Source organism: Lutra lutra, chromosome 4 (genome assembly GCF_902655055.1).
Source record: "Lutra lutra chromosome 4, mLutLut1.2, whole genome shotgun sequence".
Taxonomy (NCBI): Eukaryota; Metazoa; Chordata; class Mammalia; order Carnivora; family Mustelidae; genus Lutra; species Lutra lutra.
This window is the reverse complement of record NC_062281.1, coordinates 74,745,334-74,758,069: the sequence shown is the minus strand read 5'-3', so window position 1 is coordinate 74,758,069 and position 12,736 is coordinate 74,745,334. Positions and strand designations below refer to the sequence as shown.

The window sequence follows — 12,736 nt, the reverse complement described above, 5'->3', positions numbered from 1 at the left end:
CACTGTGCCTCAAAGCAAGAGTATATCTATATGCCTTCCTTTTTTTTTTTAATTTCTTATTTTTTAAAAAGACTTTATTTATTGGAGAGACAGAACTAGAGAGCACAAGTGGGAGAGAAAGAAAAGGCTCTGCAGGGAGCTTGACCTGGGGCTTGATCCCAGGACCCTGGGATTAGGACCTGAGCCGAAGTCAGATGCTTAATGGACTGAGCCACCCAGGTGCCCTGATATGCCTTTCTTTTAAATACTCATGCTAACCTCTGTTATCTGCCACTCAAGGAGATACCCAAAATATTCATGTCTCAAGATTCACTGCCTTTCCCTCAATAATTAAAGGAGGTCACTACAGCTATATTCTCGGATCATGCTATTCGGACCACTTACAGAACCGTCCCTGTGGCATGGAACTATGATTTAAACTAATGCCCTTTCACCACAGCTCACAGAGAAGAAAGAGCAAAACCAAAAACAATGCATGAAAGATGTCTATTTTTTTAAGAAAATAAAATGTGCTTTGAAAGGAATCATTTATTATATTGCTCTGTGTTCTTTGTATGAAAACTTATTGGGTGTGCACATTGTCTTTGCTTTTAGGCTGCAATAGAGTGGAATGAAAATCCCCTATTGCGGTTTGTCATCTAATGCATCCGAGTCGCTGGGCAGTGGTATGTGAAGTTCAAGGGTGTCGACCACACGAACCTCCTGATGTGTGGGGGGTCTTATTTTTTATTTTCCATTTTTCTTGTGTTTCTGTGGGTACAGAAATGAGCTGTTATTTTATTTTGCTTTATTTTATAGGATTTTATTTATTTATTTGACAGAGAAAGAGCACAAGTAGGCAGAGCGGCAGGTGGAGAAAGAGGGGGAAACAGGCTCCCTGCTAAGCAGGGACCCGGATGCGGGGCTCAATCCCAGGACCCCGGGATCATGACCTGATCGGAAGGCAGACGCTTAACCAACAGAGCCACTGAGGCACCCCGAGCTGTTATTTTTAGATTTTGTGTAATGAACTGGCGATGTGTAAGGCCTGTAGAGATAGTTTCATTGCACTTTTGAAAAACACGTGATCATTGCTCATATTCAAAGCTTCCTTGGAGAAAAAAATGTTGTTATCATTTGGATGCACTTATGCCAGTAAGATTGCATTTTGAAAGATACCTGGCTCTTCTGACCACTGGCTATATGGGATGGACACAGTGATGGATATGATTGTGGTAGAAAATTAGCTAAAATGGATTTGTAATAGGTCCTGAACCTTAATTTTGAGGATTGTCAAGATCCTGAATTCCTATGTAGATGGATGAAAGCTTATCATTCTACATCCTCACTTTCTAAGAGGCCTTGACTTCTAGAGTCTAGAGCAGCATTGTCTCACAGAATTTTCTGGAAAGATGGAAATATTCTCTGTGTTGTCTGAAAGGGGAGCCATTAGCCACATGTAGCTATAGAGCCACACCTGATAAAGTGCATTTTTTATTTATTCAATTTTAGTTAGTTAAATTTAAATGTACACAGTCATGCATGCCCAGCGGCGACTCTATTGGACAGTACATCACTGTGCACTGGGCGTTTTTTAGACTGCAAAATTTCTGAAGTCACCAGGGTTTTAAGCCTGGAGAGTTCAACTGGATCCCAACATCATAGTCTTAGAATAGAGAAAGAAACCATCTAACACCAAATAGAAACTCCCCATGATGACGAGCACCTTGAAAGTAAGGACCGGGTACCATTCATCTTTTCCTTTCTCCCAGCCTTGGGGTGGGGTCTCGCAGGCAGTAGATCACCAAACATGTCCCCTGCTGTGTCCCACAGCACTGGGCGAGGCGCAGAGTTCCAAGACAAAGGACCTTTGACACACATTATATAAGTTGTATGGACAATCCTAACACCTACGAACATGGCTAGGTGAGGCCCGCCTGTCATCCTGATCACCTATGATTTATTTCACATTCAATTAAAACACTAATGAATACTAAGACACACACAAATGCATAATAAATATACTCTCCCATCAGCTTTACAAAGAGCATCGCCTTGTGCAACTGACTTGCAGACATCGATTTATTTCTAAAATCCCAGAGGTAACCTTAGGCTTCTGGTAATCCACTCCTGTCATATCATATTGCTTAATTATAGTGATGTATTTAACTTATTTATCACAAGGAAAACAATAATTTTTCACTTTAAAAAAGCGTGCGGGAATGCTGTTGCTTGGATAATACTTCTTAAGGAATACAGAGCACAGGCGTTTAAGACTCTCAAGGAAAGAGAATCATGATATTGAAATGTCCCTGGAGAAGTTAGAAACGTCTATAAGCATATTTAAACATACACTGCCGTGGTCTCCAAAGCCTTTAATGGAACTGGGAGAGCTGTTTAATGCACACGACGCTGCAGTAATCGCTGTAGTTTAAAATAGATTTTAATCAAGCACCATCTGCATAATAGGCTGAACAAACAACACAGAACTCCACTTATAACTCTTATCATATAAAGTAAATATTATAAAAGCTTCGCCATAGAAACAGGGCATATCATAGCACTTTTTGTGATGGTGCTGTTGCTGTAAGTGAAAAATTTTCGCTCTACTTAAATACATTCTCTCTTTCCTTTCTACACAATGCCGTCTAAAATCCCCTTATGAGAATAAATTCAAATAAGCATGGAAAGTAAGTCATCTAGTTACTGTGAAATCAGCAAGGCTGTAATACTTCTTTCATTTTGCAATCAGGTTTATTATTATCATTAATAATAACAGTACATTCAGTGACTCAAAACATCAATTATAAAAAAACGTTTATGAAATGCCTTACTTTCGAAATGATTCACAAGTGTGAATCTGTATCACAGTTTATAAAGCAAATTCATTTTTAAGGATCCTTGATTCTGCCAAACATAGCTGAGTATTGTTCTAGGATGAGTTTGGCCAAGATACTCAGTGGCCTTATATAAGACTAAGATTTTTAGGCTACTGTCCAGAAGAATTACTTTAAAGTGAGGGACAGAGTTGATTGTAATCACATATAACTCTCAGTTGTACTTATCAGTTTTGTTGAATTCACTTGGTCTTTTCCAAATTTGCCTGAGTAGGGCAATATGTTCACTTCTTATTCTTCTGGATCGAGGGGAATGCACAAGAAGGCTGGCAAAGGGTGCTAATGTTTAACTTCATTTTATTTTATTCATGAATTAATGAAGTGTGCTCAATTATCCAGGGCATGAATTATCTAAGAACATATATGCCTTGAAAATACTTTCCCCTAGTATAATTTAATTACTAGATGGATTTTAGGAACAACTATTTAGAATCAGGTACTAACTGGCTGTTTGACTGAATTTTATGATTTTCCCCTAGAACTAGTTCATTAGGCTCAGCCTTAACCAATGGGATACGATAAACGAGGAGTGTGTATTTTTCAATGGCTGGGGTCTAAGAAATTCTTTAAAAGTATCGTACGTATTCTATTATATCATGTGAAGTGTTGAACAATCGCATAATAAACACAGCTCAGGGTGGAAAAATCCCAGACTTTGCAGTACCAATTTGCTGTCCAATTGCTAGATAATGTGATTTGACATTTGCTTGATTTCACTTTGTGTTTGTAGAAACCTGTTTGCTTATCATTTTTAGTTTATTCAGGAATCTTGCCTTCAGAACAGTGGTAAATAAAAAGCACTTTTTAAAAAGGTTATTTAATTGTTTCTCTAGTGACTTATCCTATTTGCTTTGAGAAAACAAAACAAAAACAGAAACAACACTTCTTTCTGTCCAGCATGGTGAAAAACATGCGTTGGTGAACTAGCAGATTAGTAAGAAACTCTTAAAAGCAAAAAGTAAGTGAAAGCAGGAACTCAAAGGAGTAAGCAGAAAGAATACTGAAGGCGGCTTTCATCTTGAAGACAGTTGCTGAGCCTGGTAAAATTGAGTCAAAGGCACAGTAGAGAGAAGACAAAGCTCATGGCTGACCAAAAGCGGTGTGTTTAACAGGAGGGTTCCTATCAAAGTCAGGACAGAAAAGAATTAGGTTCTCAGTGCCATGCTGGGATAGAACGACTTCCCCTTTAAGCACCCTCTCAGAACCTGCAAGAAAAGTACTGAGTCCCGAGTGGAAATTATCTTTTGTGGTAATTCACCAACAGAAACCAGCATTAGTTAAGGATTGATACCTTGAATATATAGTACTTGGGTGACCTGAAAAATGTCAAGCCAGGAGGGGTTCTAGATTGTAATGGTCCAAGATGCTTGGTAGAAGCAAATGCAAATCATCCTTAGAAGAATCTCTCCCTTGGACCATATCTGATAGAATCCTCATAAAGTTCTAATGAGCATCAGCTCTTATGCTAAAAGACAAAAATCAAAATGGAATATGACATCAAAACCAAGCACCAGCAGCAACTACAGATGATAGAAACAGACCTCAAAAGACTTAATGTGTTGGAATTAGCAAACTGCCAAAGGAACAAAAGGATAAGATACATGGAGAAAGAACAAGCAACTCAAAAGGCAACCCAACAGGTTTGAGAAAGAGCCAAATAAAACTAGAAATATAAAATAATTGCAATGAAAACCTCACGAGATCAGCTTTAATTTCTGATCACATCTAGCTGAAAAGAGAATTATGAAGTGAAAAGCTAACATAAATAAGTCAATTAGAATATAATACAAAGGGGCAAGAAAATATGAAAGAAAGTCTAGCCCGTGTCTTATCAGAATTACAGAGTGACAAGGGAGCAAACATGGAGTAGAGTCAATATCTGAAAACTGGAATGGCTGAAAATTTCCTGCGACTGATATAGAATAGAAATCCTAAATTCACAATAAATTTAAAGACTCACACACATCACAAGGAAGCTGCAGGATAACAAAGGCAAGAGAAGATCTTAAAATATTCAGAGATTAAAGGCAGATTACTTTCAAAGAAAAGACAGTGAGGCAGTAGAATTCCCAAAAGAAATACTGAAAATCAGGATGTCATAAAGTAATAGAATATCTTCACTAGGATACAAGAGAATCAGTATCAGTCTAAGATTCCATACACAGTAAGGGTACTTTTTAAGGCAATTATGTTCCCAATAAATCCTCATGCAAGAAAAATTTAAAGGCATAGGGGAAAATGATGTCATATGGAAGAAAATACTAAATATTAAAAAAAAAATCTACCAGGAAAAAAAGGTTGTAAAAATAATCAAAATCATGTTTCATGGGGTTTATTACATTACATCATTTAATTAAATTATGATTAAAATGACAATAATAATTATTCCAGTACAAATTGGAAGGGAGGTGTTGGGAATTAAATAATGTAGGAAGAGTGACGATATCGATCAGTGTTAGAATTTTACACATTTGTGCATCAGAGGTAGCTACTAAAATAAGGAGAAAGGATAAAATTTCCAAGCTTACCATGGAAAATTATAGAATGAGAAAAACAAGAACAATCTTAAAGAAGATAGAAAAAAGAGAAGGTAAAGAGAAAAAGAAACAGAGAACATGTGGGACAAATAAAAAGAAACAGACTTAAATGGAGAAATAAACCTAAATATTTTAGTAATTAGATGAATATAAATAAAGCCGGTTTCATTTAAAGTAAAGATTGTCTGACTATATGCCATTTACAAGGGACCTATATAAAACTTAAGGATACTTGAAGCAGAAAAATTGAGAGTAAAAGGAAGGAAAAGATACACTGTGATTCTTAGCCTGTAATTTCCCGAAAGGGAACGCTGTGCTAAAAATATACTTCTAATGCCAAATACTTTGAGTGTCTTACAGTGTCTCTTGTATTACAAGTCCTGGATTACAGGCTTAGAACCACAAGCTACCCAAGTTTATATTTCTTTGATGTTTTACTGTATGTCTAGTTTATGACTTTAGGCTGTCAACACAGCTCTGTAGCAATGAGAACCATGGAAAGCGTTTATAAGGTGATAATTTATTTTACTGATATATTTACACTATTTCTCCCTGTCAAAACAAACTTACTTCTTTTAATTGTTCAATTAGATAAACTGGATTTAATATGTAATTGCTTATAAGAGCTCAAAGTGTGAAGAGGGAAGTTTTAAAAGCTTTTTTTTTTTTTTCTTGGTATGAGACTAAATATTCTTTTTTGGTTCGCTTGTTAGAAATGATTTAAGCGATCTTTTTGACTTAATGCTCTTTCACATTTAACTGGAGCTGTGGTAGTACAACATTCCACATAAATCTTGCTCACATATAAAGGGGAAAATTCCAGCTTAATCTTTTACTGTGATGAAGAATGCTTGGGCATTTTCATCAAGGTTTTTTTTTTCCCATTTAATAAATATAAGTTGAATAAATGGGTAATCCAGTTTGGAGTGGAGAGAGGGTGAAGAACAGTGTGCAGAGCTGGAGTGCGAAGGTAGATTTTCTGGAGATGGAAAATACACTTACACTAAGTATGAACTTGAACTTGAGAATGTCTATATAGATAAAAATCCATTTTAACGAGGGCATTCTTGAGAAATCCATCCCTTGGCCTTCACACATGGCCAATTCAAGAATATAACACTATAGAATATAAGTTCTACTCTACAGTGCTTGCATAATCATTAATGATGAGCTATAAATTATTTTATGATGTGGATGTTGAGTGATTGGATGGGATACAGAGCGGCAAAGTTTCACACCAGCCTGGAACTTTCTAACATACAAATTCATGCTTCAGCAAAATTACAAGATATGGACCTTATGAGGCAAGAGGAAATGGCAGAATCTGTGAATGTTAATTATGTGAATTTCTGGTTTCTACTCAGTCTTCTCGTCATATAAGTTGAAGAGTGTGGAAAATGCTATTCTAAGTAAGACAATCCTACACAGAATTTACTGTCAGAAGATGTTAATTTTGCATTAATTTCCTGAAATGTCAGCAATGAATACTGATAAAGATATAATCCAGATGCACAAATTGATCTTTAATGTAGGCAGAACATGAATTTTTTCCCTTGCAGTAGAGTACATACAATTTATGTTTGGGACATTAACCTGAGTTATCCATACATAACCCAATATCAAAATCACTGGCCACAAACAAATTCTTGGTGTTCACATTTAGGTGCTGGTACTCATCGACTGTTACATTCCATTTAGAATAATACACATTTTCTTAAGAAGATTATCTTACCCTCTAAATGATCAGCTAAAGGTCAGGCTGTCACTAGCCCAATAAATTATATATATAATATCAATTATTCTCCTGCCTTTTTGCCTTACTTCATGGGTCACTGACCAACAGGGAAGAGCTTGCAAAGGCAGAGAGGACCAGCATGGTCGATGAGGTTGAGGAGCTCTTCTAAAAGGTAGTCAGGATTTGTTCTAATCAGGGGTGATTAAGATAGCAATAAAGAAATGACTGTCAGGAAGGAAGTTTATATTACTTATTATTATATATTACTTATATACCTAGAAATGGAGGGCACAGCCTAGCATTCAGGATGGCTTAGGAGGCAGACATAGAAAGAGAGGGCAGAGCATGAAAGCAACCCCAGATCCTTTACTGGATTTTTTGGTGGGAAGGAATGTGGGACATGGGGTAGGTATGCTGTATAAGTTAAGGATTGGCCACAGTTTGAACAATTTCAGTGGACCATGGGCTACAGAGGTGGTTCCCAGTTGTCTGGTACCGGGTCCTGGGGTGACTTAGGGCAATGAGAAAATATTGAGTTTGATGAAGGAGATGACAGGGTATGGGCTCTGGACTGGTTGGTTTATCAAAACTGAGATCACAGGGGAGTCATATTCTCTCTCTTGGAATTAGCTAGCGCTGGAAGGAGTAGTTTTTTTAGGATCAAGGTCCCAAATGCCAGAGCATTAAGAATACTGAAAATAATAAAATACAGTCAATGCAGCAGCCTTGTTCTTGTCATCAGGCTCAAGAAATCCAAGTCACTATTTATCTGTATCTTTAAAAAAAAAAAGTAGTGGCGCTATTGAAAAGTTAATCATATAGGTCAGATTCCCCCTATGTTGCTTTTGGTAGCAGGTTGACAGAGTAATGTCCCCAAAACAAAATTCTTGCAAAAGTCAAAAGAAAACAAAGGGCTGACACAAAAGACAGGTCATTAGTAAGATTAAAGGAATAAAGGGGAGGAATAGGAAATACTCAAGTAGCTATGAGTGTTTCTCTTGGTAAATGGGCACAAGAGTCCTTTCTTATGGGGACAAATTTGGAAGATGCTTGACTGACAACCAAGGCAATGAAAAGATTATTTTGTTGTTTTTGAGGGAAAATCCACTTGGCTTTTGTGCAGTCATTTAAAAAAGCTGCCTGGGATATTGTAAAGAACTAAAATCTTCTATAGCTAATTTTCCAATCTAAGGACACTTAAGGCCCATCTTCCCATACAGGTAACTTAATGTGACACGGAGACAGCCAGCCAGCCATGTTGGCAAGGGGTCAACAAAAAGTAAGCAAGGAAAACACCCAGGCTTTTGCTTAAGGGAGGGAGTCATAGAATATCCCTGGTCCTTACCTTCTTCATGCTCAGTATGAAATGGCTGGGTTGGATGATCTCAAAAGTTTCATCTGACCATCTCTCTCTCTCTCTCTATCACACACACACATACACACACACAGCCACCACTGTATCCCGGAGAGGTGCCTTTTTAAATAAAATTGTTCAACTGAAGTAGATTTTCTTTGAATGAGTGGTGAATTAAGCTTAATTTTGGATGTTGAGTCCTATGAGACTTATTCTCCCTACTCACAATGCAGACCCTACATTTTGTGGGTGACATCTACTTTCATGCTTAATACATCTAAATTTAAAGGATTTACTAGGGATTTAAAAATGTAATTGGAAAAACAAGTGATTTAATCTATTCAGTTTGTAACCTCACGCTTCATTAAAAAAGTATGTCCCCCACCAATGTTTCTCATTTGGATGCTGTAAACTTGCACCTCTCGCTGATCAAGGAAGGTGTTAAAGAACACGCCTTTCAGACAACAAGCATTTCCTATAGGTCCCCAAAATGACCTAGTCATACCTTAGCAGTATCATCGCCTTCATCTTCATGCACTGAACTAGATGGGGAAGGAGTTGCGGACTTGCTTCCGGGTGGAGATGGCGAGTTGTGGGGGACACTGCTTCCTCCCATATTCAAGCCAAGCTGAGCACTTAGCTGTGACTGGTTGATGGTGGTCAGCTGGCCGTGCTGCATCATTCCTGGCTGCTGCCTGATGTCAGCAGGCTGGCCCCTTGGTCTCATGGCTGCCATCTGGGAATGGGAGCCATATTGAGTTCCTTCTGGATTCCGAATATCTTGCATCTACCAAAAATAAAAACAGGAATAGTTTTTCACAAACATATTTCTGGAAAAAAATTTTTTAATTTCTTAGGCTTTGAAAATTCTGTAACATGTCCTGCTGAGCTATCCCTATTTCTACCTCAACTCCCAACCTCTCCCTAAAATAGAATAATCATAATGGTATAGATCACTCTAAAGGCTCTGTTACTAAAAGAATAGAATAGTGAGAATTCATTCAACATCATATTTAATTTCTCAATATACGACTAATTCTATTTACAGTCTTTCTTTATGAATGGAATGCAAACATATATCATTATTCAATATTTATGGCATAAGTTTCAAAACACTGATGCTTATTAAGAGTGTCAAAATTATATAATTATTAGTGATTACAGCATTATAGCAATTCACGAAACCCTGTTTCTTTCATACTGATCACTTAAGAAAGCTTTTGTGAGTTAAATGTATTATGATTCTTAGTTTAATTCTATGTAGGCTAGTATTGGCTAAAATGATCTACTGACTTCCAGACTCAGAACACTACAGGCCGGTATTAACCAATTGATTAATTGACTATTGAAATGATTTGACTGCACCGTCAAATTTGAAAGTAAAGCTCCGAAGTTGCAAGGTCACCATATTAATCCATTATGCTATCTGGGTCACTGCTTTTTAGCCTTAATGAGACTCACTCTTGTAATTCAAGCAATGAATTTTGTCTCTGCAAGGATTAGAATTAAAAGCATTGGAGGATGAAGCTCTTAACGTATCTAGAGGTCAAATGTGTTGTATAAGAGGAGTATGGTGGATTTCACTTAATGTTTCTCTGGCATTTGCAAACTTAAACTAATGAGTATTTTGTGGTGCTTGTAGAAGTGGCTTAGTTCTTTCATTCTGAGGGGTGTTGGGGAGTTCATGCAGGTAGAGGATTATAGAACAAGAAAGAAAAAAGAAAAAAAAATTGGGAGGGTGGAAGAAGGGCAGTGAAGAGATGTATGGTTAGTTCTGTTCCAGAACTGAAAAAATTTAATAATGTTATTTTTCTCTGTTTCAATGAAAAAAAATCTCACATGGTGTCAGAATGCCCCATAACTGCTTGTCTGCAAATGTTCCCACGACATAGAAATACTATAAAGGTCAATTAAGTTACTTAGTCATAGGCTCTTTTTTCTTTTGGTAATAAAATCATTTTTTACCAATGCTGCCTAGTCATTTTACCAACCTAGTTAGATCTATCTGAAACTGAAGGTGGGATGGAGGAGATGTCTGCCTGTGTTCTCTGTGTTTGGTTTACTGTCTCTACCATGAGGTCTGATTAGTCAATATCATCCTTTAGACCTGTCTAGCTCTTGCTCCCTTTTCATCCTCTCACTTCGTTCTATGCATCATCCTAGACTAACTCTTCTTGGTGAAGGCTTAGGCTACTCCATGGTTTTGTTCCTGCTGCTGTCCTGATGCAAATCAACATTTTCCCCCATAATTCAAACTCTATACCTCCAATACTCCAAAAGTAGTTCTCTTGTCTATGAAGTCCCTCATCAAGCAATTATTACTGTTCACTGATACACAATAGAGCTGCAAGGGAGTTTAGAGATCCCTTCTCAGTCTCTAGAAGAGGAACCCTAGGGGCAAGCACAAGCCTGTTGCTTGTCTGTTGGAGGAATATAGAAATAATTATGAATGAATGAATGAATGAATAAAGCCTGGAGAGGTTAAACGATTTTCCCAAACCACAGAGTGGGAGTTGAAACCTATATTTCTCAATTCCACGCTTTGATGCTTCCTACTATATTAGCAGCTGATTTGACATTTTACACATCCTGTAGAGAGATTCTTAGTTAAAGATTATCAAAAAACCACCTTATCAAATGTTGTCCACCCAAACTGATTTTAGGTAATCTGTTCATGTGGTTTCCACTCACACTGACTAAAACAGTTTTCCCCCCTTCTCAGGTGTTCATGTAATTTCTATAATGTGATCTTCCTTATGAAATAATATTAGCTTCAACAGATACCTGGAAAGTTGTGCCATTGACAGAGGGTGTCATAAAAATCAGGGCGAACTTTTCAAAGTGCACAGAAGATGCACTACTTTCTAATGTCCTGAAGTCTTGCTGTGTTTTTCCTTAGACTCTCAGCATGTGCAACAAATCTCCTATTGTGGGCACAGAATCATGGATGTTCGTAATGGGCACTGCACTTTATAAGGCCATTCCCTCTCCCAACCCGGCACCAAACAGACCACACTCATGTACATGTTCAAACACTCCTACAGAGGAGGACACATTTTTATAACCCTGTCCATTTAAAATGTTTACTAGCAAAATCCTGCCTTAACTAGATGATCTTTCCAAAAGTACTTAGTTAATTCACAACTTCTATTTATTTCTTTATGAGGGGGAGGGGCAGAAGGAGAAGCAGACTTCCTGCTGAGCAGGGAGCCCAACACAGGGCTCCATCCCAGAAGCCCTGGATCATGACCTCAGCTGAAGGCAGATGCTTAACTGACTGAGCCATCCAGTTGCCCCACTAATTGATAATTTTATTTCTCCTTCATATAAATCCTGTTACAAAGCATGATAGTTTATAACCTATCTGTTTAAAGCCCATTGCTTCTCACTCTTTCAGACATATTGTGGTTTCAACATGATTTTGCTGACGATGATTTTAAAATTGACTTACATACAGAATTTTCAGATGTATGACTACAATCAATGGTCTTCAAAGTCTATAATATCATTTTATAGCACCTAGTTACTCCACCATTTTGTTATCTTCCTACTTGTTCTTTTCATGTTAATTAGTGCTCTGAGTACTAGAATTTGTATTCTCACCTTTGTTTTACTGGTAGAAGAGAGTGGGCATCACTGAAGTGGTATTAAAAAATCAGTTTGGTTAAGGACAATGAAGTACTCAACAGGGTACCTCTTTCTCCACAAACTGATCGTTAGTTCAAAAATATCATATCACCATGATACTCAGTGAGGCAGACAGCAGTTTCAATACTCAAAGAATAATTTTCCTGTGTGGAGGGTGACAAGCCCAATTTGGAGAGCACAGTCATCGCTTCAGCACTCGGATACACTTACGAAAGTCAGATATTAACACCCATCTCCAAATTAGGATTGCTTCCATTTTACTTTGCTTTCATAGAAGTCGGTTCAGTATTAAGCACTGCCTAATGTGTAATGTGGGGGAAAACTAAACTGGATGGAGTTTCATTACTGAAAAATAAGATTAATTAGTTAGCTCATGAAGGTAAGCAAATGTTTTGATTACCGGTTTCCTTCTAGAAAGATACTGACTGACTTCAGTCTTAATGCCAAATATAAAACTTCAACTCCCCAAGTATTATTTCCTGTTAATTTCCAGAATTTTTAACTTATTGTGAATAATTCATTTAAGTCGTGCTTAATAACAACTGCTCTTCTCTTTGATTCTTCTCAAGTCCTTCCTTGACTTCTC

The 12,736-nt window shown here is 37.4% G+C and overlaps 1 protein-coding gene across 1 annotated transcript in view; it reads right to left on the bottom strand.

Moving 5' to 3' along the window:
• TOX (thymocyte selection associated high mobility group box) overlaps positions 1 to 12,736 on the bottom strand; it is a 303,536-nt gene that overhangs the window by 37,875 nt on the left and 252,925 nt on the right. Inside the window, 1 exon segment of the mRNA XM_047727143.1 lies at positions 9,008 to 9,289. Coding sequence (XP_047583099.1) covers positions 9,008 to 9,289 — 282 coding nt within the window.